The sequence below is a fragment of the Pseudorca crassidens genome, chromosome 12 (genome assembly GCF_039906515.1).
Source record: "Pseudorca crassidens isolate mPseCra1 chromosome 12, mPseCra1.hap1, whole genome shotgun sequence".
NCBI lineage: Eukaryota > Metazoa > Chordata > Mammalia > Artiodactyla > Delphinidae > Pseudorca > Pseudorca crassidens.
The window spans coordinates 12,698,676-12,725,720 of record NC_090307.1 but is presented as its reverse complement, the minus strand read 5'-3'; the positions used below and the strand labels follow the sequence as shown (position 1 = coordinate 12,725,720).

The 27,045-nt window shown below is 43.1% G+C and overlaps 1 protein-coding gene across 1 annotated transcript; it reads left to right on the top strand.

Annotated features, from left to right (window-relative positions):
• Positions 1–904: 904 nt before the first annotated feature.
• Positions 905–25,376, top strand: SERPINB5 (serpin family B member 5). The gene is made up of 7 exons (XM_067698888.1): positions 905–1,016; positions 7,049–7,223; positions 10,008–10,145; positions 12,894–13,011; positions 15,292–15,434; positions 20,151–20,318; positions 23,618–25,376. Exons 2-7 carry the CDS (start codon positions 7,056–7,058, stop codon positions 24,008–24,010), a joined length of 1,128 nt encoding a protein of 375 aa, XP_067554989.1. The 5' UTR covers positions 905–1,016; positions 7,049–7,055; the 3' UTR covers positions 24,011–25,376.
• Positions 25,377–27,045: the final 1,669 nt, after the last annotated feature.

The window sequence follows — 27,045 nt, the reverse complement described above, 5'->3', positions numbered from 1 at the left end:
GATAAGTAATTGGCTCAGTTTCAGGTCCTTTTTCGGAGAACAGATTCAGTCAGAAGGGAGGAGTTCCCACTGAAAGAAGGAGCTGTAGGAAGGCAGGAAAACTCTGGAATATGCAAAGAGCAGACTCCGCAAAGAGATTCCAGGGCAAAATAATCCTTTTTTTTTTTAAAAGGCTTTTTTTTTTTTTTTGATGTGGACCATTTTTAAAGCCTTTAATTTATTAATAACAAATTTGTTTAGTCTTTATTGAATATTGCTTCTGTTTTATGTTTTGGTTTTTTGGCCGAGAGGCATGTGGGATCTTAGCTCTCCCACCAGGGATAGAACCTGCACCCCCTGCATTGGAAGGCAAAGTCTTAACCGCTGGACCTCCAGGGAAGTCCCTAAAGCTGGGTAATCCTAATCACAATATTTTATTGGGAACCCCATCAACAATTTCTCCCATCAATTTGGTATTACATATTCTGCTAAGTCTAATGTATTTAATTTATATATTCTTTACTTTCTTTTGTGATCACCTTTCTGTTTAATAGGTAGCTAGCTACCTCTTTGGCATCTAGCAGAATGAGCCATGGACGTGAGGGTGCTTTCTGCGGCACCACCATACTTGAGAAGTATGAATTATTACAACCATCACATATTCCTTCTATTTTATATAATATTTCACCTTCCGGTCCCAAGTGGGCTACTAGGGTTGCCCTTCTGTATGTATGCGTGTATTCAGCCTAAGGCACGATCCGCCGACAGCCCTGTCCTGCCTGAGCATGTTGCAGGCCTTTAGAAGCTGTGCAGACAACAGCAACTTCAGCGTGAATCATTTTTCTCAATCACGGACAAGCTGCCTAAGGGCCAGGGCAGAAGTGGGCGGGACGGAGGGAGGGCAGGCTGGGCGTGGTCACAGTGGGCGTGGCCCCGGTCGGCATTCAAGTGAGCAAGCAGCGTGCTTCTGCCCCACATCAAGGTCCTACCGCGTCTGGTTTTCCTTTTCCCTGGCCGTGCGATCGCTGTAACTTCAGGTAAGCAAAGTGCAGGTAGCAAGGTGGTGATTTCTCTCTTTCTGGCAAGTCTTAAAAGAAAATAGTTCTTTGAGATGGTGAACACAGTGGACAGAATGGCTTATTTTCAAGAGTAGGCTGTCAGCTTCAGTACGGCTATCACCCCCTACATGGGCAGCATTTCCAGCGCCCAGTCCTTTGGGAACCAGGCATGCCGTGTAGGGAGCAAAATTACTTAAAAGTACAAGGTAAGAGCATGAAGAAACAGCGTGGCCGGGAGGTTTTGGTGTTGGGAGGGCCCAACAGTGACTCGCAGAGGAGAAATTATTTCCGAGGACGTTTCCAGCCCTACCTTGGAACTCAGAATGAGTTTTGCGGTGCTAGTTTCGGAAAGGGTGTGGTGCCCCAAACCTGAAGAAAGTGGAGACGCACAGGAGTGTCCGGCTCGCCTTCTTGTTGGCACTGTGGGCTGAGGTTCAGTCTGCGGAACTGCTGTTCTTTTTGGCATTTTAAAGCATCCAGTGGGTGTCCATTTACTTGCAACTGCGTTCTTCCAGGCAGGAAGTGTTCTCCCTCCCTATTCCTAGGCTTCAGGATACTTGAAGCAAATTACAGATTTCAAATGTGTGTTCCTGGACGACTTTTCGAATAGGTTGGCCCATAGTTTCTTCCTCATAGAAGCTACTGTTTTGATGGCTTTCTTTAAGCGTGTCACACCTAAGAGCAATTTACCAGGCCAGGCTGATCTGCAGGCTCGTGATCAGATGAGGCTCAGATTCCCAGGGCTGAGGGGTCTTCCACATCCTTCGGCTCCCACCTCCCCCACCCCCCATTTTGTGGGAGATGGGGGGAGACTCACGGAGGAGAAGTGGCGTCCAAAGGTCCCTGGCTTACATGGGGCAGGATGAAGCGGAATCCAAGGCTTCACACTCACGGCTCCTGGACTTTTCCAGGTCACCATGAATTTTCTTAACAGCTTCGTCACCCCTACATTACCGAAGAGGTTTTGAATAGAATTGGGTGCGTCAAAACCTCAGTCCCCACCCATATACGCAGGTGTTTGATGGGTTCCTGGGTAGGTGGAGAGATGGAAGCTTGTCTGAAGAAAGGATTCTCCGTGTGAGTCAGTGGGTTTACATCTTTGCTTCTTAGCACCTGAATTCTGTCACTTCAGTCCCTCTGGGTTGTGGGTTGACTTTGAAGGTACGAAGTCTCAGCAATCTTGGTCGTCCTGGCGTGGTGAGTCTGGCCCTGATTTACTGTTTTAGGCAGCGGTGGGATGGCTCAGCGGTCAAGATCAGGCTTCTAACCAGATGGGAGCAGGTATGATGGCTCAGAATATCTGAGCAAAGCAGAGGCTCCCCTGCCATTGGAAAATAAGCAGTTGACCTTATTACTAAGAGCCACATTGTCCTTTCCCGCTGAAAAAGCACTTTTCATGTACACTTACTCATTTCATCACCTCATTAATCCTCATGCTATTCTTTCACACGGCAGAAGCTGCAGGATCTCCTATTGCCTTAATCTGCCTCTGACATTTTTCCTTGTGAGGTGAGAAAGTGAACAGCACAGACTGTGTGTTTAGACATTGCATTGTAGTTGTGGTAATAGGCAAAGGTATTGCCTAACGATTGTTTCCACCAAATGGTCTACAGATGAAAAGTTTGGGGAATATTGGCTTGGATGCATTAAAACTGTTAGAAATCTTGATGCAGGGACCAGTGAGCACCTGTGAGTCGAGAGAATTGACCTCCCTACGCCTCCACCCACCCCAGTGCACATGTCTGCATTCATCTGGGGTCTGCCTGCTGTCTCTGAACTAGCAGTTCTCTCTGGCACTCAGTTTTGCATGGCTAACTCCTCCTTATTCTTTAGGATGCGCCCGTAGTGCGACTTATTTGATGTCACTGTCTCTGAGGAGAGCTCACTGAGATTTCTGCTATGAGTGCGCTGTCTCCCCTAAGGGCTGCATGATAACTTATGCCCCCATCAAAACACCCATCACACCTACAGCACATATCATGCCACTAGGTGACAGCTCCTCGGAGGCGGGAACCGTGCTATGTTCCCTTTTGATTTGTTAATGTCTAGATCAGGTGCCTGACATGCATTATTAGGTACTCAGTTAATACTTATTAAATTAAAGCAATATAAGATTGATAGTTGGCAACACAAAGAGTGGAAAGAGAACATGAGTTTCTGCCAGTTGGAAAATCAGGAAAAAAAAGTTTTGTGTTGATTTAAAAAAAAGAAAACATGTAAGAAAAAAGAAGAAGAAAACATGTAAGGTATCTTTGTATCTCTAAAGGGGTAATCCAGGACCCTTAGGATTTTTGGAACTCTATAAAGACTCCTGAGAGAACAAATGTCAGCAAAGACACAATTACCAAGAAGGAAGGTGATAGGTGTGGTCAGGAACTACCAGGCTGGAACATAGAAGAGTGAGTGCCAGGTCTGGTTTGACCACTCTCACTCCCCGCGTGGATGGCCTGGGAGAATCACTACGTCTCTGTGTGCCTCCCTTTCCACATCTGTAAACTGAAGAGATGGGGCCAGACTAAATCCATCCAAGGTCTTGTCCCCCTTTAAAGGTGTATGGCTTTAGGATGTATTGCAAACCATAAAAACAAAACAGGCAACTTTACAATTAAACTTTTACAACTTCTTGTTGTTTGTTGCATTTCTTTGTTGTTTATTACTACTTAAACTTTCATTTCACGTTTCCCTGATTAAAAGTGACTTTTAGGGCTTCCCTGGTGGCGCAGTGGTTGAGAGTCCGCCTGCCGATGCAGGGGACTCGGGTTCGTGCCCCGGTCTGGGAAGATCCCACATGCCGCGGAGCGGCTGGGCCCGTGAGCCATGGCCGCTGAGCCTGCGCGTCCGGAGCCTGTGCTCTGCATCGGGAGAGGCCACAACAGTGAGAGGCCCGCGTACCGCAAAAAAAAAAAAAAAAAAAGTGGCTTTTAAACATTTAAATCAATAAAAGATGTGGTGTTTTCTATGTTGATGCTGTAAATTAAATTCTCCTTACTTGTTCTAATCATTAGAAGGTTTTCATGAAAATGAAAGAAGTTATCTCTGTAACAATGGAATAATACAATGAAAAGAATCTGCAGCGATTTTAACACCCTGAACAGGTCATTAGTTACTACGCAGGAATTGCTAATCTCTACTCTTGTACCCATAATTTTTATAGCATTTGCTCGTGCAAAATGGTCTGCATAGGAACCTGACCCATTTTCCTGGGTGTGTATTGCTAAAGTTGGTGAGATTTGTTTAAATGCTTCATCTTGCACCAGAGTGAGGTGGCAATTGGCTGTGGCCAAAATCATCCCTTGAACTATCTCAGACCAAATCAGCTTTACAGTGTTTTTAGGTCACTTGCCACTAATCACCAAGCAACTGATTAGATTTACCAGGCAGTATTTGATTGATTACTTAGTTGGTGATCATTTGCCCCCATAGACACCTCAGATGTTGGGTGTGCCCTGATTTACATTCTCCAACAGGGACTGAATCTAAGCCTTGAATTGCAACAAAGTGTTAATTATATTGTATAATTAACTGTACTTAAAGCCACCATGATCTTGTATTCACATAGAGCCATTTAGATGAAACAAATTGCAAAATGTTATAATGAATGAATGAATAATACTTCAGCGGAACAAAATGGCATTTCCTTACACTTTGATCCACTTCTGGGATCCACTTTTTGGTGTCTGCTGTCAAACTCCCTCAGCAGATTACTCCAAGGCCTTGAAAACACGAAAGACATCAAACTTCAAAGTTTGTTATAAATGATGCAAAATTATTCTAATTTCTCCTCCTGGGTGGTTGGAAATATGGGCTGGGAAGAACTACTTGGGCTTGATAAAACATAATTGGTATGTTTTCATACTATCATTGGTGTGGTTAGGCCTTGAGTTGTTGAAGCTTTGAGAAGTTCGCAGGGGTTTGGGTACAGGTTTCTCTATTTGGTGAAGAAATACCTCATTTAGGCTTTTCTATTTGGTAGAGAAATAACTCCTGTTGAATTTTAGTCATAGATGAACTCAGCATTATCAGTGTTAAACTTGCTGCCGGAGAAAGCCAGACTTCTTGTCCTGAAAGTCTGTTTGGGATTCCCCAAACGTTTTAGGAAGTTTCTTTTAATTTCCCTGTGGTGGACACATGCTTCTGTTTCTGCCTCATTGCCCTCTGTGTTCCTCATGCTCGTCTGCTTCCCCTGAGAGCTCACTCTCATCTCATGGCCCCCACCTCTCCCCAGATGAGAGAGCATAAGGTAGTAGGCCTTGAAGAAATGTAAGATGCCTGCCCTGACTTCAGGTTACCTTACTGTAGGTGCATAATGAGAACACTGAGTTCACTTAGCTGTACTTTTTGGACCAAGGAGGAAGCAGTCACTGGAGATGACCAGTGACCACGAACAGGTCAACAAAACTTTTTTTTTTTTTTTTTTGCTAATGAGCTTGTTTTTACAGATTCCAAGATATAGTATAATCTTTTTGATTCCATCCTACACACAAGCCACATGTCCCATAAAAGGGAGAATTCCAAAGAACTGTTTGAAGATCAAGGGCCCATTCCTTGATCTTATTCTCACGTCTTTGCATTTTGAATTTCTGTTCAGGTATAAGGTGTGAAATTGAGATCCTATTCACGCATTTGACTTTAACACATCCTTGAGTCCCGATTGAGGGAAGCCCTCTGTCTTGAGTGGTGACGCTTTGTCTGACACCGGGGAGCATATCCTGCCTGATGACCTTCAGTGTCATGTCTTCTAGGGGTAATGAGAGCGAGAGTTCTCAGTCAAGACCAGAGGCTCGCTGCTGCCATTTCCACTTCACCTGGCTCTGCAGTTTTAGATGAAGCTGCCCTCTCTTTCCTTTAACTCCCATGTTACTTGTTCCACTGTTCACATGGCATGGCATTCCGCTTATACATATCTGCCCCAAGAGATGGAAAACTCAGAGGAAGGGAGGGGGTACTCAGGTGATCCTTATAATACTTTTCGTAGTGTCTTCCGCATAGTAGATAATGTACTAACCACAAAAGCAATCATAGCTATTGTTTATTAAATATTGCTCTGTGCCGGGTGCCCTACTAAGGCATTACTTACTTTATTAATTTTGTAGGGCTGCTGCAACAAAGGACCACAGATTGCGTGGCTTAAAACAGTGGAGATTTATATTCCCACAGTTCTGGAGACCAGAATTCCGAAATTAAGGTGCTGTCAGGCCCTTGCTCTCTCGGCAAGCCCCAGGGGAGAATCTGTTCCGTGCCTTTCTCCTGCTTCTGGTGTTGCCAGTGAACCTCGGTGTGCTTGGCTTGTAGAAGCATTGCTCCAATAATCTCTACCTCTGTCGCCGTAGGGTGTTCTCCCTTGTGTCTCATGTCATCTTCCCTCTGCACGTCTGTCTTTGTGTCTTTTCCCCTGTTCTTAAACGGACACCAGTCTTATTGGGTTAGGGCCACCCTGATGACCTCTACTTGATTCAATCTGCAAAGATCTTATTTCCAAAGAAGGTCACATTTACAGTTACCCAGAGGTGGGACTTCAACCTACCTTTTGGGTGGGGTGGTGGGGGGGCACAATGCAGCCCATAACACTTATGAAATATTAACTTGAATCACACAAAACTGCTGTGATTTGACTAGTTTTGATCTACAAAAAACCCAATTTTGTATGCTTTAACCTAAATCCTAATGGAAACAATATGGATAAATAAAACCAACTGATTTTGATCAGTGCTGTCCATTGTTCCGACCATGTGCAGAGGCCATCGTAGCCAAGTGGGCTCGAATTTGGAGATTCCGGGCAGAGCTGTACACAGAGGACCTCATATGTTGGGTGCTCAGATTTTAGGACGTTTGTGCAGGAGTTTCTTTACCGCTGGCTTTTAAATTTGCATTTACTAGAAGTTCCTTCCTTCCTCTCTTCTACCCAAGACCACGACTTTGTTTGAGTAGAATTCTTATTGCGTTGGCGAAATGCAGCTGAGAACACTTTAAAGGTGATTTAGAAATAACCTCACTCTTGTTCTTTGTTCTAGGCCCACCATGGATGCCCTGAGACTGGCAAATTCGGCTTTTGCCGTTGACCTGTTCAAACAACTGTGTGAAAAGGAGCCAGCGGGCAATGTCCTCTTCTCTCCAATCTGTCTCTCCACCTCTCTGTCACTTGCTCAAGTGGGTGCCAGAGGTGACACAGCAAACGAAATTGGACGGGTAAGCCCCACGCCTTGTTTCTGCTTTGAGTGGAAGCAGAGTTTTAAGAACACACAGGTGGTGCCTGGGGAAAAAGGAATGAGGCTCTGTGGTCGGAACTGCTCAGGAATGAGAGTTTTGACATTTCCAGCACTCTCTTAATCTGTTTTTAAATGTGAAAGCTCATGTATGTGTCCTGCAACCCATGTTTAGAACAGGCACTATGTTGTTGTGGAGAACGCAGGGATCTGCTAGGCAATCACGAGTTTTCCACTAACAAGTGGCCTTTGGCGAGTCACCTGACGTCTTTCTACCCGTTATATTGTAAGCATCAGGCAGGATGATGTTTGTTAAATGTTCCACTGCAGATATCCTGACCAGAAAGAGTGTAAATCTACACCCTCCTGTCTTACGCACAAAATTTATTTACAGCATCATCCTTTATATTAAAATGCAGCCTGAACTATATTCTGCTCTATAATATATTCTACCCTATTGGATAGATAGAATATATCCGTGTTTATTTCAATACAGAAATAATGTTTGAAATTATCTACCTTTAAGTAACGTGGATAAATAAGAAGATGGGTTGTGCTTACCTATGTTTTAGAATACTCCCTGGGATTTGAATATCCCATTTGAGAAGAATGGACTAAGGTGATGTTTTACGCACGCACACACACACACACACACACGCATGCACACATATATAGGAGTATGCATATATATGTGTGTACACATATAAATAAAAAACTTTTAAGAATTTCCTTTTGGTTATAGCTGAGTATCTCTGTAAAGTTCTTAGACCTTCAAATGAGATGATTTTCTATACTGTTACATTTTAAGTCCTTATTTACTTTTATTATTTAAAAAAATTGAGGTATAATTGACATGTAACATTATATTAGTTTCAGGTGTACAGTATAATGATCAATATTTGTATATTTTGCAAAATGATCACCACAGTAAGTCTACTTAATGTCTGTCACCATACACAGTTACAAAAAACATTTTTTTTAATGATGAGAACTTTTAAGATCTACTCTCGTAGCAACTTTCAAATATACAGGATTATTAATTATAGTCACTATGCTGTACATTATATCCCCATGACTTATTTTATAACTGGAACTTTGTACCTTTTGACCTCCTTCCCATTTCGAGCAGCTCAGCCTCTTACCCCCTACCCCCCAATCCTTGCCATTTACCTTTAGATAATAAGTGAAAACCCTTCTAATTCCGTTCCGTTATTATTCTTCCATTGATCATTCTAGTTCAACAGAATCTCTCTTTTCATGAGCTCATAAGCATTTAAAAAGGGAACATCTTTTATCTATAAATCCCCAGAAAATATGACCCACAAAATGTTATTTGTGTCAGGATGGCAAATTTACGCTTGAAACTGAGTGGAACTTGAAAAGGAAACTTCCTTTGTGGGAAGAGGAGCTGTACCTTTTCGTCCGTCCTCCTCTTTCAACTCCACCCCACAATCCCTACCCCATCTCTCATTCCTCATTTCTCATCTCCCATTAGAGAAGAAATAGAAAAGAGGACTTCCTGGTAGTGGGTCTGTTCCTCAGTAATAGTAATAAAGGTCTTTTCAGTACATGCAATTGTTTCCCCACAGTGGTTACTTGGGTTCTTTAATTTTCTGGTCTTTTTGCCTGTCATTAGGCATGAGGGTTACGTACAGCCTCGGACCAGCCAGTTTGACCCTGCAATACGGAGGCTGTGTGACTCGTTGGTGCAATGTGCCCATTTAGTGATCACCTGAGGTGTGGCATCAGGGCATGGTTCTTATGAGTTAGGAGAAAATCACCTTATCCTGACATCATGTTTTGGGCACCATGGAGCAGAGGAGATGCTGAGCTATTGGTTGAAACAAAAGAAAAGTTAGGAAAAAAATAAAGGGATTTAGGTCTTATGGAAGATAGCATCCTAGTTTTAAGTGGCTTAGAATATTACTATAAGAATACTTATTAACATTTTGAATCCATACGATATTTTAGGTGTCTTAACATATAATATCTGTAATCCTCATAGCACGTCAGAAGAGTAGGTGTTCTCAGTTCATTTTACAGAGGGGAAAGTACAGTTCTGAAGAGTTGGGCAAGATGACATTTCTAGTAGGTACAGGGTGGGATTCAAAGGCTACCTAACTGTAGCCCATCGATGGCATGGTAGCTGCCTACCATAAATGACATATCAGCCCATTTGGCGCTTGTTAGAGCAACTAAAAGGACTGGATGGGCTCTGGCTAAGGACACCTCTATCCTGGAATCTGATACCTGCCTAATGATTGTCTCTCGGTATTAATTTCTCTCTTCTTATCTCAAAATTGGATAGAGATTATAACCCAGCTTCCTTCTTTTCCAAGTTTGGAAAAGAGCATGGAGGCATCACTTTGAAGAAAGGGCGAAATTTCCTTATAGTTAAATCAAGAGAAGTGTATCTTTATAGCAATGTTTCTCAACTGGGGACAATTTGCCCCTCCCCTCCCTCACCCCTCTCCCGGACATTGGACAATGTCTGGATACATTTTTGTTGTCACAAATGGAAGAAGGAGTGCTACTGACACCTAGTAGGTCAGTGATGCCCAGGACAGCGCCCTCCCCCGCCGGTCCCAGAACATAGAATTATCCAGTCTGAACTGTCAACAGTGCTAAGGTTGAGAAGTCTTGCTTCTGGGAAAAACAGAGCCAGGAGATACTCAGGACCAACCCGAGGAGGTTGACCATGACCATATGTCCACCGCAGTGGGAAGAGGCAGTGCTTCACAGATAATAGATTTTTTTCTCTTCGCAGGTCCTTCATTTTGAAAATGTCAAAGACGTGCACTTTGGATTTCAAACAGTAACATCGGATGTCAACAAACTTAGTTCCTTTTATTCCCTGAAACTAATCAAACGGCTCTACGTAGACACATCTCTGAAGCTTTCCACGGTAAGTGGTTCAGAGCAATTAGCAAGATTCAACTGTTTATCAGGGGTGACACGCTCTCATGGTTAGACCAACAACTTTTTGTCAGTGAAAATCCTTCCTAGGATGCTCATTTACGATTTATTTAAAATAAATTAGTCCTAATGGAGAGGTTGAATCTAGAGGGAATCAATTGCAGTCACATATTTTAACTTAAAATATAAAGAAGCTGTGAGTTTCCTTTTCCCTCTAAAACACCCACAGATCCCACCCTTCCTCTTAGCTTCCTCACTGAGAGAAATGGAGATGGGATTATTACTCTCTAATAAATGTGTCTCTATAGATGCAAGACAGCTCGTGATTTAAACATCTTTGTTCTTAAACAGCAGGGCATAGAGCCTGGGACAACATTTTAAGTTCTTTACCTTATTTTTTCATGCACACAATGTTCTCCTGATGTTTCTCAAAATCAGTGAGAAAAATCATAACGGTATGAATTAAAAGTTTTCATCGGGCTTCCCTGGTGGTGCAGTGGTTGAGAGTCTGCCTGCCGATGCAGGGGACACTGGTTCGTGCCCCGGTGCAGGAAGATCCCACATGCCGCAGAGCGGCTGGGCCCGTGAGCCATGGTCGCTGAGCCTGCGCGTCCGGAGCCTGTGCTCCGCAACAGGAGAGGCCACAGCAGTGAGAGGCCCATGTACCGCAAAAAAAAAAAAAAAAAGTTTTCATCGGTCATAAACTGGTTTTGTTTGTTTTATGAGGCTGTTCAGGTGGGTATCTATACAAGGTAGAGGTGGTAATTTCAGCTATTTCTTGAAGGAAGCATATAAAGAACACAGATATATTCTTAAATTTGATCCAAAGTATATCATAATGCTTTAAAAAATATGTATTTGAAACACATAGCCAACATCCTCGGCTGCATAGTGGTCATTCTCTACTGTAGTAACATCAACTTGATTCAGTTTGTGTTTGGATGCTCAGAATTTCAAGCTTTCAAAATCTAAAAGGTAGACTACCAGTTAAATATTTTGCCATAGTTTTACTACTTTCTGCAATAGGTATTTGTTTTCCTGGTGGGGATCTTTTGAGGACATAGGTCATTAGATGTTGTTGTGAGTTTATTCTTACTGCTTAAAGGTACATATACACAGCCACTCTTCTTCCAACAATCACCTGGGGAATTAAAGAAATACTGAGATGTGGGTTGGGGCCTGGGCATGGAAAGAATTTTAAAACTCCCTAGGTGGTCCTTAGTGATGCTTAACACATTTTTTTTGCTGGCAGTGAAGATAGTGGAGGCCCTTCATCTTGCTGAGTCTCTGGAATGTTCTTAGCTCTGTCAGTAAATGGTAACACTCAGTCCCAAGGTTGGGTTGCAATGAACAGAATCAAATTGGGCAAGCCTGTAGTTGTTCTGAAAAAAATCCAAGGAGTCCTGTGCTTAGGAAGTGAAGTGACGTGACATTTAATAAGCTGTGTTTAGTTTGGTTGACCTTCCACTCAACATTTTGAATTATTTCAAACCGAGAGTTGCAAGGAATTTTTTAAAAGGCTGATTCCGTTGTTCCTGTTGGTTGTATATCATCTATAATTTTACTAGTAACAGTACAAACAAGTGTGGTCTGAGGAGGGCCACCTGTATCAGAACTACCTGGGTGTTAGAAGTGCAAATTCCTGGCCTTGGTTCACTAGAATCAAGATCACCAGGGACTGGATTTAGGGTTTTCCGTTTTTTTTTTTATGCCTTTTCTTTTTTTTTAAATTTATTTATTAAATGTATTTCTTTTGGTTGCGTTGGGTCTTCGTTGCTGCGCACGGGCTTTCTCTAGTTGCGGCGAGTGGGGGCTACTTTTTGTTGCGGTGCGCGGGCTTCTCATTGTGGTGGCTTCTATTGTTGTGGAACGTGGGCTCTAGGCACGCGGGCTTCAGCAGTTGTGGCATGCAGGCTCAGTAGTTGTGGCTCGCGGGCTCTTGAGCACAAGCTCAGTAGTTGTGGCTTACAGGCTTATTTGCTCCGAGGCATGTGTGATCTTCCTGGACCAGGGCTTGAACCCGTGTCCCCCGCATTGGCAGGCAGATTCTTAACCACTGTGCCACCAGGGAAGTCCCGGGTTTTGCATTTTTAACAAGCATTATAATGAGAAGAACTGCTCTGTTCCTTACAGTACTGTGTTTCAAACTTTAACATGCAGATGAATCACCTGGGAATCTCGTTAAAAATTCAGGTTCTGATTCTGGGGTGGGGCTTGACATTCTGCATTTTAACAAGGTCCCAGGTGATGCTGCAGGTCTTGGTTCTTGGACCACACTTTGAGTAGCAAGCATCTTTAGAATATTTACTTATTTCAGTGTGGATAAGATTTTTCTTCTCATAGAGTTCTCTTTTCTGTACATTTCTTCCATTCTAAGACATACATATATAAATTTACATTTTACCTGTATGTACATTTTAGTGTTTCTGAAATTGGAATTCATATTATAATTGTTGTGTGCATGTAGCATAATGTTTCTTTTCTCCCCCCAAACTGATGCTAGATTGATGGAGGCATTTAACAATTGATATTGTCTTAGAATTGAACAAATGAAAGAATACAAAGAAAATTCATTGATTTTTACATAAGGTTTCAATTTATATAGTGTTACAGATTTTGAAGGAGTATCCATCGTAATAGAGATTTAAAAGTCCTTGTGCTAGAATTGTGTACCAACATAATGGTTTAACTACAGACTTTAAGGACTTCGTGATTTTATGAACTGGATGTTTTTCAGGAGTTCATCAGCTCTACCAAGAGACCCTATGCAAATGAAATGGAGACTGTTGATTTCAAAGATAAATTGGAAGAAACAAAAGGTCAGATCAACAACTCAGTTAAGGAACTCACAGATGGCAAGTATCCTTTACTTATTCTGCTATAAATCACTAAGTAAACAGACCATATCGTCTCGTGAATCTGCTAAGTATAAGATTGAACATCTGGAGGATTCCTTGAATGTTTTTGGTATACAAGCTAAATTCTTGTCCATCAAGCCATTTCAACCACTTGGATTTCTGGATATCATCAGTTGGCAGAAATTCTGAGTACTTCAGGTTTAGTCTGCTAAAATGGGCTGCCACATGCCCTTCTGGAGGCTTGGACGTGCCCCCAACAAAGTAAGGCTCTGGGCCAGTTCCAAGGCTGGTTTTTCAATCTGGAAGTGAAGGGCTTGGACTATAACTTGATGATCCCTGAGGCCACTTTTGGCTCAAAAATTCTACAAATTTGTCAAGGAAAAAAAGACAAAAGGTCTTAGATAATCAAATACACAGGTAGAAAAAACAGAACAAAACAAACCATGGTGGAAACTTGCCCCAGGTGTCACAACCCTCCTTACCCTTGGCCCTCTGATAGCCCCGGGGCCCGGGGTCTCTTCTGCAGCTTCCACCTAGTCCTGCCTTTTGCTCAGGCTTCCCTCAGGCCTCTCCCTTTCCTGACTCCTCCCTCCATTAAAATTCTCTGTGAGTTGTGCTCCTTGCTAGAAAGGAATTGGAGCTAAGATGAGCTCGGGTGCAAATCAGTGTTCACATCCCCCTTCCCAGGGGACATATTTGTACAGTTTTTGTATAAGGAGGTAGCTATTGGGACAAATGAATTTTCTTTGGCTTCATATGTAAAGAAAAATCTTGTCTAACTAATACCAGGTTAGGCAATTTTAAAATGTATATGTGAAAGGCAGCTCCCGTTTAAATTGCTGTGTGACGGTTTTGCTTTTTTTTAAATTTTTTTTTTGGCCGCCCACATGGCATGCGGGATCTTATTTCCCTGGCCAGGGATGGAACCTGTGCCCCCTGCAGTGGAAGCTCGGAGTCTTAACCACTGGACTGCCGGGGAAGCCCCCCAGTTTTGCTTTTAAAATTGTTAACGAATTGCATTTTCTCTCCAAGGCACTCTGTTTAAAAATCTTCATAAATTTGAGTTTTTTACTGGAGAACGTAGTTTAGTGAAAAGACTTCTCTGAATTTGAAACCAGAAGCTCGAGGTTGAAGTTAACCAGCACTTACTAGCTCCCCACTTCTTCCATGATGCTATTACATATTCGACCCATCATATAGCGCTGGCAGGACAGGTTACATCGTTTGTGGGTCCCAGTGCAAAATGAAAACACAGGGCCCTTTATATTAAAAACCGCATTAAGAATTTTAAGATGGCGACAGCAGAGCATGAAACAGTGCAGGGCCCTTCACACCTAGTCACAGGCCCAGGAAGTGGGCCTGAGCAGTGGTGTGAAGATCTGAGAGATTAGGTAAATGAAATATCCTTGGCCAAAAAGTCAATGCTCTTCAAAGGCGAGGACTTCATTTTATTAAGGGCTTATCACCACCTGTTTTGGCTGTTGGGGATTCGACACTATGGTCATTACAATTGTTATGGAGCTTATGGTGGTAATTACAGCTGACCAGGATGCAAACAAAGCAGTGTGATTTGGGGAGGGGGCGGTGAGCTGCGGGGCAAAGCGGGGAGCACTGACCTGGCTTCAGACGTGCTTGGCCGCTGAGGGAGCCAGGAAAGCCACTTGGCCTCTCTGAGTCTCAGTGTCCTCAACTGTGAGATGGGGATAATGACCTTTGCCCTACAGGATCATCATAGGGAAGTGAGATAAGACACGTGACCGTTCGGAGCACAGGGCCCGGTGGAAAGTAAGCTTTCTTGCATTTTCCTTCCCGAGCACAGGCTCTGGAGTCAAAAAGACCTGGCTTTGAATTCTGAATTCACCCTTGCTCGTGCATCATCTTGGGCGAGGGACTTAACATGGAGTCTCAGCTTCCTCGTCTGTAAAGTGGGGAGCAATGCACGATACCGTGCCTGTGCATGGCTAGCACATTGCCTCGGACGGAATGGGCACTCCACAGTGGTAGCTTGTGCATTTCTTCTTGCTCCTCTTGCGTCTTTTCCCCCCTCCCTTCTCCCCCTCACTCTCCTCCCCAGGTCTCTTTGGAAAGTCTGGTTGAGGCAAGTTGCAAGGAGAAAAAGGGGTCCTTCTTAAATGAGATGGTCTGGGCTACCAGGCCGTACGTGGCGCGGCTCTAGCCAGGGTTAAATGCCCAGTCAGTGGATTCACATGGGGACATCAGGGGTGCTTTGCAAGCATAACCCCGTGCAATTTTCTGGTTTCCTACCATTGTTTGCAGGCCGCTTTGAGAACATTTTAGCTGACAACAGTGTAACAGACCAGACGCAAATCCTTGTGGTTAATGCTGCCTACTTTGTTGGGAAGTGGATGAAGAAATTTCCTGAATCAGAAACCAAAGAATGTCCTTTCAGAATCAATAAGGTATGTGGGCTGCGTGTTGCAGTCAAAGGATCCCAAGTATAGATCTGAAAAATTACAGCAACACAAGGGACCCTAGGAATTCACTCCAATGAGGAAAATTAAGGCACAGGAGGCAGTGGGCTTTTCCTTAGACAACAGCGGGGAGGGGCAGGGGCTGTTTAAGTGTAGAAAAAGAACCATAAGAGAGAGACGCTCACCCTTTTTCCAGAATGTCCTCAGGGTCTGATCTGAGTGAGAGTTTATAGAGCTTCTAACACAGTGGGTAAAGCTAAATCACCAACCGGAAAATAACTACAGATGTTTGGGGCCATTAGTAAGAAAGGAAAAGAAAAGAAACAAACCAAATCCCAACATTAGAGGCCTTTGGATCATCACGAAACATTGACCATTTGGGAATCTCGTTCCAGGTTAATGAGCTCCTCTGTGATCTCATTTCTCACCTGTTAATAGTGAAGTAAATGGTTCTGATATTTTAATTTAAAAGATGCTTTGAGAGGGCTTCCCTGGTGGCGCACTGGTTGAGAGTCCGCCTGCCGATGCAGGGGACACGGGTTCGTGCCCCGGTCCGGGAAGATCCCACATGCCGCGGAGCGGCTGGGCCCGTGAGCTATGGCCGCTGAGCCTGCGCATCCAGAGCCTGTGCTCCGCAACGGTAGAGGACACAACAGTGAGAGGCCCGCGTACCGCAAAATAAATAAATAAAAGATGCTTTGAGGTACTCATTGGCTGTGAAGGAAAAAGCATAGCTTACTCGTCTGCAGTGCTGGGACTCATTATGGGGAAGAATTACAATAGAAACCTGTATCGCAGGGAAGTCTCATGAATACTACTGAGTGAATAATGAAGCCATATCCCATGCCAAAAACAATTCATATAAATAGGTAAAGTGCCTCCTCTATAAATGAAACCGAAGCACTGAGACTGGAAAACTGACCCATTTCGTTAGAGGACCTAGGATACCCCAGGTATCTATATGATGGTGTGGTTTGGTCTCATTTGATGAGATCTGGCTTGTGTCAAGAATGCAGACTCAGAACTGTGTGTCAGTCAGCACAATCTCGGAAGGAAGCTTATTTACCCTGTAACTCTTATGCATCAATTCTAATTTTCAGGTCTCTCCCAGCACCTAGAGTACTTAGCATTAATCACTTTTGTTTTTGCCAAATATTATCATTGTACTTTCTTAGTGCTAGAACCCAAGAAGAAAAGCCCTTCAAGATACAGTCTATACCTGAATTAACTGGACTGGTTTCCATGACTTTTTATTTGTACTCACAGCATTTGCATTCATAGTCCACACCCTCCCCTCCCAAATCCCCTGCTCCAGCTGTGTTTTCCACACTGAAATCGAATTATTTATTTACTTATCTGGATCTCTTACTAGTGCATGGACTTTTAAGGGCAGGGATGTTTTGCCCATCTCAGTTTCTATAATTCCTGGCCCAGTCCCTGACACATTAGTAGGTGCTCAGCAAATGTTCGTTGAATGAATGACCGATCTGTAAGGATCAGTTTGATTAAATAGCCAATAGCAAACAAAACCTTTTTGGCTTTTGGGACCACCATGGGTTCCTGTGCAAGATGCATGGGCCGTTTTCCCTGGGAGAGGACGATCATCACTGAGTGTGCTCCTTACCTACTCGAAACCTCCGTGGTCCTAGGGAGGGAGCCAGGTCCCCCTCTACTTGCTGTTCCTCCATTTGGCTTCCCAGATTACAGTGGTCTTCTCATTACTGCCTGCCAGGGCCCAGACTGACCCTGCACACAGGGCTCTGACCAGGCACCAAACAATTACTTCTTTAGACTCTGTATTTTTCACATATGGTTCCCTGAGTTTTAAACACGGCTTTTTGACTTTCTTAGCGTTGCCTTTTATTTGGAGCTAAAGTTGAACTTGACTGTACCTAGCCTCTGCTGTGAGCGGGGACCAAGTGTTGGCCCCAGTGACCCTCACACGGAGTGTCCCCTCCAGAGTGGTTAGGGTTGGCTCTCCTCCCTGGGAAGGGCTGGCAAAGGGGCCTTGAGAATGTTTAAGTGAAACCTGAAACATGGTGCTTCTCATACCGGCTGCAGGGCCAGCCCAGAACATCATCAGAACCAGGTAACAGTGAGTGAGCTCACCATAGACTTTTGTGCTGACCACCCTCAGATTTGTGGCTTTTACATTTAAGAGAATGTTAATGGGTGTCTTTTATAAAGGTAGGAAGAATGTGTGCAATTCCTTTATTCTTGTTGTTAAATCATAAAGCTAGGTCATATCACGTCCTGGAGACTCAGACTCTAGAAGAGAATTAATAAGGATTTTAAATGCCATTGATCTCTCAGCGGTTCACCAAACAAAAAATAAAACACTATTCAAGGCTGCGTGGGGATATGTCCTGCTTTTGAATGCAGACGCTATTACTTTTCCTTTGTTTCCTTTGAATTGCTTTTGTCAGCTCCTGAACTTTTGGGGTGATGTTACTAAATCTTTTCTCATGTCCTTTGGTGTCTCTTTTAAGGGTTAGACTAAATTGATGAAGTTATATTAGTAAAAGTTTAGTACAGGGCTTCCCTGGTGGCTCAGTGGTTACGAATCCGCCTGCCAATGCAGGGGACACGGGTTCGAACCCTGGTCTGGGAAGATCCCACATGCCGCGGAGCAACTAAGCCTGTGCTCCACAACTACTGAGCCTGCGCTCTAGAGCGTGCGAGCCACAGCTACTGAAGCCCGTGTGCCTAGAGCCCGTGCTCTGCAACAAGAGAAGCCACCGCAGTGAGAAGCCCACACACCGCAATGAGGAGTAGACCCCGCTCGCTGCAACTAGAGAAAGCCTGCTCACAGCAACAAAGACCCAACGTGGCCAAAAATAAAATAAATTAAAAAAAAAAAGTTTAGTACAGAACCTATCCTGACAAAGGTGGACACACACACTCACGTGCATGCACACACACCCACACCCACAAACACACACACACACTGTATTGGATATTTTCTGGGATGGTCGTTACTTAGTCCTGTTTTCAGAAGATACATCTTAAATTATGTCTTAGAAAATGGGATTATTGTATCCATAGTCAGTGCTGATAAATGAAATAGATGACCGTTTTTGGTGGTCACAGCTTCTGTGAATTCAGAAACTATTAGTACTCTAACCTGATGGAGATTTTTAGACAAATCTATACTTCTTTGAGGGAAATACGTGGAAGAATTACCAGTTAATTTCAAAAGTAGTATGTTTATTTTAAAATCATAATTTTGTTTCTGGTTATACATAGAGTCAAAGTCTTCAATTATTTATCAACCAAATATTTACTGAGCAATTACTATGTGCTGGGACATACCAAGATAATAAGACATGGTTTCTGCTTTGACTGTAGTCTAGTTGGGGTGGGGGTGTCACATACATACATTTTCTAACATTGTGACAAGTGTTAAAATAGAGGTATGTACAAAAAATAAAATAAGTCTAGCTTTGCTTGAAAATAGTGTTGGGTAACACTATTACCATTCGAAGATCCCACGTAAAAGCTTTACTGTAATATTATTCCTGCAGACCTGATACAATGTTTGAAATTTCCCTCCAAAGAGTTTCGGTTAACAGGCAAATATCCCATGGGAGGTATAAACCAAGACAATAAATTGCACTAAATTACTATCAGTCTTTTACTCCTTAGTATGAATTAATTTTTCTTCAGAAAATGAGTCACCTCTGTAGCAGAGATACAAGGTCAGATATTAATGGGGACACAGAGGAGAAGAAAAGTCCTGGGATGCTGCCTGGAGAGAAAGGCCTGAGTGATAGGAGCTGGAAGAGACTTAGAGATAATTTTGTTTGTTATCATTCTTAATTTTTAAAATCATGAAATATTGCAAGCATACAGAAAATTATAGAGAATAGTATAACAAACACCAATGTACCAACAACCAACTTTGTAAAATCTTTATATTTTACCTTATTTCAGATATTTTAAAGAAAAAATATAGCAAGAATTGCACTGTCCTGTGTAGCCCCACCACCCCTCCATCTCCCTGCTTCCTCTCCAGAGGGAACCATCAATCTGAAATTTCCAATTCCCTCATTCCACTGACAAGGAAACTGAGGCCCAGAGAGGTTAAGTGACGTGCTGAAGGTCACAGCGTATGTTTACGTCACATTTGAGACTAAAACCAAGGTTCTTCTCTCTAATCAGATCAGAGCAGGAAGAGGGGACCGAGGGCGGGGTGACTAAAACCGAAGGCAGACGGAGAACAAAACAGCATAGTTTTGTTCTGCTATACGTTAACTTTTCCATATTAGGCATTGTATAAGGAAAAGCTACATAAATGGACATGTGGTGGGTTTGCACTGGAATTTACTTTCAAGTGAGCTCTACCAGGAATGGTTTAAAGATCTTGTAATTACAGGCATCTATAAAGGCTAAGTTAAAATTTGCCTGTATTTCCAGTCATCCTGTCTTATTTTTAATGTTTTGTATATGCAAATACAGTATTATATTATGGATAGATCCTGTAATTACAAAGCACATGGATAACTTTTCAAAGGAAGTCGTAAACTCTTGACGGGACAGTCTCTGATGGTGTAGATTACCTGCCTGCCTCTTTAAGCCATAATGATGTGAAACTATATCAGGAACGAATTTATGAGTATGTGTGTGTATAGCTGTGTGTGTATAGAGGGGTGTGTGGGCGTGTGTGAGAAGAACAAGCAGAGCAAATTTCTTCTCCTTTTTTAGACGGACACCAAACCAGTGCAAATGATGAACGTGGAGGCCACGTTCTGTATGGGCCACGTCGACGGTATCAACTGTAAGCTCATAGAGCTTCCCTTTCAAAACAAGCACCTCAGCATGCTCGTCCTACTCCCCAAGGATATGGAGCACGGGTCCACGGGCCTGGAACAGGTGAGGAGGGAGGCGGGCGTCCAGCCCGCAGGCGCAGCGGAGCCAAGGAGATGCTTGGGCGGTGCTTGTGGGGCTGCGGCAGCCTTGCCTTAACGATTCACTTACTCAATGGTCTCTAAGGGTTTCACGGTTCTTTGGGGGCCTTTCTCCTCAATGTTAGAACAGTTAATATTTATTTGGTACTTATAACGTGCCAGGAGCTGTAAGTTGCCCATGCGCACTGGCTCATCTAATTCTCACCGCAGTCCCAGGAGTGAGAAACTATAATATTACCCTACTCACGTTTACCACCGAGGGGCCGGAGGCACAGAGGGTGGGTAACTGGCCCAGGGTCACGAACTCGTGGGTGGTATGTAGAATCGGAAGGTGAGCCCAGGAAGTTGGAATCTGTGTTCTTAACTCCAGCGTAGAGCCCCTGGTAGCATCTTGCGTGAGTGTGGTGCGTGTGTCACAATTGACACATTCACTCAAGTCCACAGTGGACTTTGGGGCTTGCGCTTTGTGTTGCATGTTCTATGGGTTTCTGAAAAGTTCTTTTAATGCACACACGTATACAAGGTTTTATTATGCTTTTATCCAGGTAGAGACACAAGGTTTAACTGACAGTGGAGGTTTCACCTGCCTGGGAATGACTTTCTAGCTTCCCCTCTGCTCTGTCAGCCCCCTGCAGCCCCGAGACCCGTTGTTCTCCCTCAGCCCTGCCCTCCGGGCTTCCTGGCTCCCCTCCACCTGGGCCTCCACCCTCCACCAGGAAGAAGGAGGGGTTCTTTGACCAGCCCGGGATTCACCTGCTTTATTTCCGGTCACACCTCAGTTACTCCCTGACTTTCCAGGGGACAGTCTAACTTGGTCCCCATCCTACCTGCTACTTTGATTCTATGTTTTATCCATCACTTTATTAACTGAATCATAATTCCCATCTTCATTCTTCTGTTCACTCATCTCTCTCTTTTTTACTGCACTTCACGCCTTAGTCTCATTTTTTTCTTGCAGCCGTTATTCAGCTGTCTCACACTTTACTTCCTTAAAATACCCTCACACCATTTTTTGTTGTTGTTGTTGTTAAAGTACAGAACGAAAGAAGATGATCTTTTGAGTCTCAGAAGGTATATTCAAGGATACAGGTCGTCTCAGTTTGCTAGGGCTGCCATAACAAAGTATCACAAAGTGGGTGGTTTAAACAACAGAAATTTAATGTCTAACAGTTTTGGAAGCTAAAAGTCCAAGATCAAGGTATCTGCAGGTTGGTTTCTTCAGCGGGCTGTGAGGGAGAATCTGTCCATCCTCGCTTCTGGAGATCTGCTGGCAATCTTTGGCTTTCCTTGGTTGTAGACACATCACTTCAGTCTCTACCTTCATCTTCCCAGGCATCTCCCTGTGTGAGTGTGTCTGTATCTGTGTCCGGAATTTCCTTTCTTATTAAAAGGACACCAGTCATATTGGGTTAGGGCCTAATGATCTCACCGTAATTAATTACACCTACAAGGACGCTATTTCCAAATGAAGTCATATTCCAAGGCACTGTGGGTTAGGACTTCAATACATGAATTTTGACGGGGAGCGGGGGCAGACACAATTTGACCCATACAATGGAGGAAAAAGGTTATTTTTTCTTCTTAATGACTTTTGATTTATGGATGAATTTTCTCTTGTCTTCTCACTCTCAGGTAGTAAATGGCCAAGAGACTATACTTTTTGGCTCAAAAATTCTAGTTACCTATGACAATCTTTTGGTCTTAATAATTTGTCTTAAATAAAACAGTGTCCATGAAAAAATACTTATCAGAACTTAGCAAGAGAATCCAATGGTACCCTCTGCCATTAAAAAAACTCGTGACCAGCTTGTAACCTTGTCATCTCCCTGATTTTTATAGGTTTCACATGAGTAACTTCAGTGCAGAATTGCCCCATGTAGTAATAGTCAAGGTAGCATCATTCTCTGTTGCACATGTATTTCTCCTCTAGCCAGTGGGGAGGCTGGAAGGGCAAGGAGCAATTTAAGATTTGCTCAGTGAAGAATTTTATGTCTAAATCATTTTATGAGTCATTGCATATCTCTCATTTTAAAAATAGCCAACTGAAATAGATGCATTCTTCACCTATGATCTAAAAGGATGATCCTAGACAGTTCAAATTCTCATTTTGAAAAGAGTAACTTTAGCTTTAATTTGAGTTATGAAGTTTGATACCATGTCTAGGGCACGAATATTCTAGATTTCCTAGTAGAGAAATCAAGATAAGCATTCAATAAATATTATGCATAAAAACTTTTCTAGTTTTACATTTATTTCACTATTATCCATGCAACATCATAATCCATGCATTCATTTCTATAGAGCTACTCTATAGTTAAAAGAAATGCCCTCATAAATTTCAGAACAAAGGGACCATTGTCGTGGAGTGAGTGGAGGAGAACAATGCTAGGTAGCTGGGTAGACCATTTTTATTTTTAATTAATTTTTATTGGAGTATAGTTGATTTACAATGTTTTGTTCACTTCTGCTGTACAACAAATTGAATCAGTTATACATATAGATATACCCACTCTTTTTTAGATTCTTTTCCCATATAGGTCATTACAGAGTATTGAGTAGAGTTCCCTGTGCTATACAGTAGGTTCTTATTAGTTATCTGTTATATATATAGTAGTGTGTGTATGTCGATCCCAATCTCCCAATTTATCCCTCTCCCTGATTCCCTGCTTTCCCCCTTGGCAACCGTAAGTTTGTTTTCTACATCTGTGACTCTATTTCTGTTTTGTAAATAAGTTCATTTGTACATTTTTTTTAGATGCCACATATAAGTGATACCATATGATATTTATCTTTCTCTGTCTGACTTACTTTACTCAGTATGTCAATCTCCACGTCCATCCATGTTGCTGCAAGTGGCATTATTTCATTCTTTTTTATGGCTGAGTAATATTCTGTTGTATATATGTACCACATCTTCTTTATCCAGTCTTCTACTGATGGACATTTAGGTTGCTTCCATGTTCTGGCTATTGCAAATAGTGCTGCTATGAACATTGGGGTGCATGTATCTTTTTTGACTTATGGTTTTCTCTGGATATATGCCTAGGAGTGGGATTGTTGGGTCATATGGTAGCTCTGTGTGGGTGGACCATTTTTAAGAGAACCTAGTCACACACCAAAACTGCAGGGCTGATTCCATCTTTGATGAACCATCTGTACTGCTTCCAAATAGGGCTCACCGTGACATTTTATGTTTTTAATCAAGGAGGATCTTTTACAATTGGAAATAAAGAAAAACAATTTCCTCTCCTTTTTGTCCTTCAGGTTGAAAAACAACTCAACTCAGAGACGCTATTGCAGTGGACCAATCCCAGTGCCATGGCCAATGCTAAAGTCAAAGTCTCCATTCCAAAATTTAAGATGGAAAAGATGATTGATCCCAAGGCTAGTCTGGAAAACCTAGGGCTGAAAAACATCTTTAATGAGAATGCATCTGATTTCTCTGGAATGTCAGAGACCAAGGGAGTGGCCCTCTCAAATGTCATTCACAGAGTGTGCTTAGAAATAACTGAAGAAGGCGGGGATTCCATAGAGGTGCCAGGATCACGAATCCTGCAACACAAGGATGAATTCAATGCTGACCACCCCTTTATTTACATCATCAGGCACAACAAAACTCGAAACATCATTTTCTTTGGCAAGTTCTGTTCTCCTTAAGTGGCAGAGCCCAGGTTAAGTCCCACCCGACTTCTCTGTAAACCCTGCAACCGAGAATCATTTTCTAAATACAATAAATTGTTAATATTGCTGGATCAGGAAGCTGCTCATATTCACACTAATAGGCCTTTCTTCCAATTTTTTTTTTTTGTTGTTGTTCTTTCCCTCCCACCCCGTTAAAAGACAATACTTTTAATGAAAAGGAATCACCTTAGAGAAAAAATATGTATTCGTCATTTGTCAAACTATCTAGAGTTTTTGGCAGGAATACAGTCTTTCACAAAGAAAATTCCTATAAGGGGGATCTGGAGAGGATTTTATTACCAAAGCTTAGCCTTCCATCACTGGGATACAGAATGTTCTAGACATTTGCTTTTCCCTGAAAGACTGAAGAAACTGGTACATGGGCTTTGCAAAACTTTCCTGGAGCCAATGAAACTTGGACATACGTTCAGGCTACTGTATGTCCACAGCGCCTTACATTAAACCCTGTGGGACAAATATTTCCTTCAAATTCTGATTTTTGGAGATTTTAGAAAGATAATGTGTGGCACATACTGTATGTTACGGATCTCCATTGATAGAGGCTGGAGCAGAACCCTATATATCAACACCTTAATATTTCTGCCACAAAGTGTAGACTGTCCACACAAAATAAAGACTCCAGGTAACCCATAAGTATCAGGTTTTGCTGCCCAATCAGTGTGCCACCTACTTATGAAAAAACTTTCTTTTCAGAACTTTTTGAAATTTTGGAGTGTTGGACCTGTAGTAACCAAAGGACAGCACCTCAAGGGGAAGCTCAGATCTTATTAAGGATTCACTTTCACTGTTGCTAGAACCCCTACCTGGTTGTTGGGTTGGTGAGAGACCACCGGCAGGGAATTCTAACTGACTCACAGGCTGGTGGATGTCTGACCACCGGGGCTTAAATGCACAGGGACTTTCACAGCAGACAATAAAAGAATTTTACGAGTGTTGAAGGGACTCGTCTCTCTGTGTACTGTGATAGTGGGAAAGGGGGAGGAACTTCACGCTGCTAGGAAACGTGACTAAAGCTATTGATATGCTCGCACTGCTGTGACTTGTATTTTTCCAAAGCCTATGGGTTTCGTTACTGTAGACAGCTAGCTGGGAACCTACAACAATTGCAGTTTTTAAAGATGTTTCTGAGAAGTTATTTATGTCACCAGTTCACGTGTTAATTCACTACAGAAACAGGACGGCGTGGAAGACTGGGATCTGGTGACAGCACCCCCCTCTTTCTCCTCTGGCTTTGTTGTAAATAGGTTCAACTTTCTTCTTACTCCGAAGGTTCAATATTGAATTTCTTTTATGCTGTTGACAATAAAATATTATTGAATTACATGACTTGCTTTTTTCCATGAAGTTAGGTTCACCAGTTTGAAATAGAACCAAGCCCTCCATTGACAAAATGCTTTGGGGACGGGGATTGATGTCGAATAAAAAGGAATAAGAATAATGACTGCCCCTATTTCCTGGTCTTCCTTCCTGCCCACCAGCTCTTGCTTCCTCCTTCCAGCCCCTTTCATCCTGGGGAGGGAAGGACCAGGGAAGTGGTAGAATGACTCCCAGTGACATAAAAGTGTATCATGAAAGCAGAGGCCTTGTAGGAGGCCATGGAACTTTTCTCCAGCCTTTCCCACTTTGGGCCCTACCTCAAAATGTAATTTTATCAAGTTAAGCTGTATATGCCTAAAATGTTTTCTTTTCTTATTAAGTACTTTTTTTTTTTTGGTCAATGTCATGTACATTTGTTTTAAATCAATTATGGTATCTGTGAACCTAATATTCAACACAGCCCTTTCCCTGTCTCTGCAGAGTGCTCAGATAGATTGTCCCCCCCCCCCGCAATAAATGTTGAGCACAAAAAGTGACAAATGCCTGCGCATTCTAAAAAGAAAAGACCATTTGTGTGGGATTTCTGGGGGTGGCCGAAGCCAGGTTTTACCGCTGTTGGCTCGTTATCCCCCTTCTCGAGGCTGTGAAATAGAAGGTGTGGGATGACTGTGCAAAAGCTTAGCGAGTGTTTCGAGGAGAGGAGAGATTAGTGCCGCTTTAAACCAAGTAAGCGTTCAGGGAACTTAAGGTGTCTCCTGGAATTTTTCAGAGCGCTGAAATTTGGACTTAACTCTTGCCTGGGATAGTCCCAGCCAGTGGTTTTCAACCAGGAGCAATTCTGCCCCCAGAGGTTATTCGGCAATGTCCGAGAACATTTTTGTTGTCCCAGCTAGAGGGAGGGGTGCTGCTGGCATCTAGTGGATAGACCCGGGAATGCGGCTAAACACCCTACAATACCCAGAACGGAGCCCCATAGCAAATGGCACTCGAACGAGCCGATAGCACCGAGGTTCAGAAACCTGGGACTCTACCTAAAGCACAGATGCTGGCTGGAGGGATCCCTGAGTCAGAGCAAGGGCAAAGGTCTCCAGGGGGAGTGGAGCCTGCTTGCTGTCAGTTACAGTGAGATGTGGAGGTAGCCAGGCTTGATTATTTCGAGACTTTGCTCAGACGGTTGGCCCAGGGAAGGTGTGGGGTCTATAAGAGCCCAGCAGAGCACCCTGTGAGAGAAAGTTACTATCGGACACTTCTCCTGCGAGATCCTGGATTACGTCTTCACCTGTCAAGTTAGGTCCTTACTTCCTTACCTCTCCCTCCTTCCTTCGCCCCCACGAGTCAGGTGCTGTAGGGAGGGGCAGAAGAGCCAGGCAGGTAAGTGATGGTCAAGCCCCCCCCTGCTTCCTTTCCTCTGTGGTTAGTGCACCCAAACCGGACCCCAGCTGTGATGGATAGAGAAGCTTTTAATCAAAAGACAGATTGGGGTTCTGATCTAGAAGAATTCTGGTGGCTTTTTCACTTCTGAAACTGTGTGTATTAATACAAGACAGTGACTGGAGAAGTGTTAGTCTAGGGCCTCCAGTTTAGGGGGTTTGGTCTAGGGGATGGTGAGGATACCTTCAAGCCCAGTCTCGCCCAGCAGAGTGGGCTTGAAGGCATTGGAAAGAAAGAATTAA

What these genes read in the sequence shown, in the direction of transcription:
- SERPINB5 (XM_067698888.1), top strand. Translation starts at nt 7,056, where the DNA reads ATGGATGCCCTGAGACTGGCAAATTCGGCTTTTGCCGTTGACCTGTTC. An exon ending in CAGCAAACGAAATTGGACGG is followed by an intron (nt 7,224 to 10,007) that starts GTAAGCCCCACG and finishes TTCTCTTCGCAG; the next exon opens with GTCCTTCATTTTGAAAATGT. An exon ending in GTCCTTTCAGAATCAATAAG is followed by an intron (nt 15,435 to 20,150) that starts GTATGTGGGCTG and finishes CTCCTTTTTTAG; the next exon opens with ACGGACACCAAACCAGTGCA.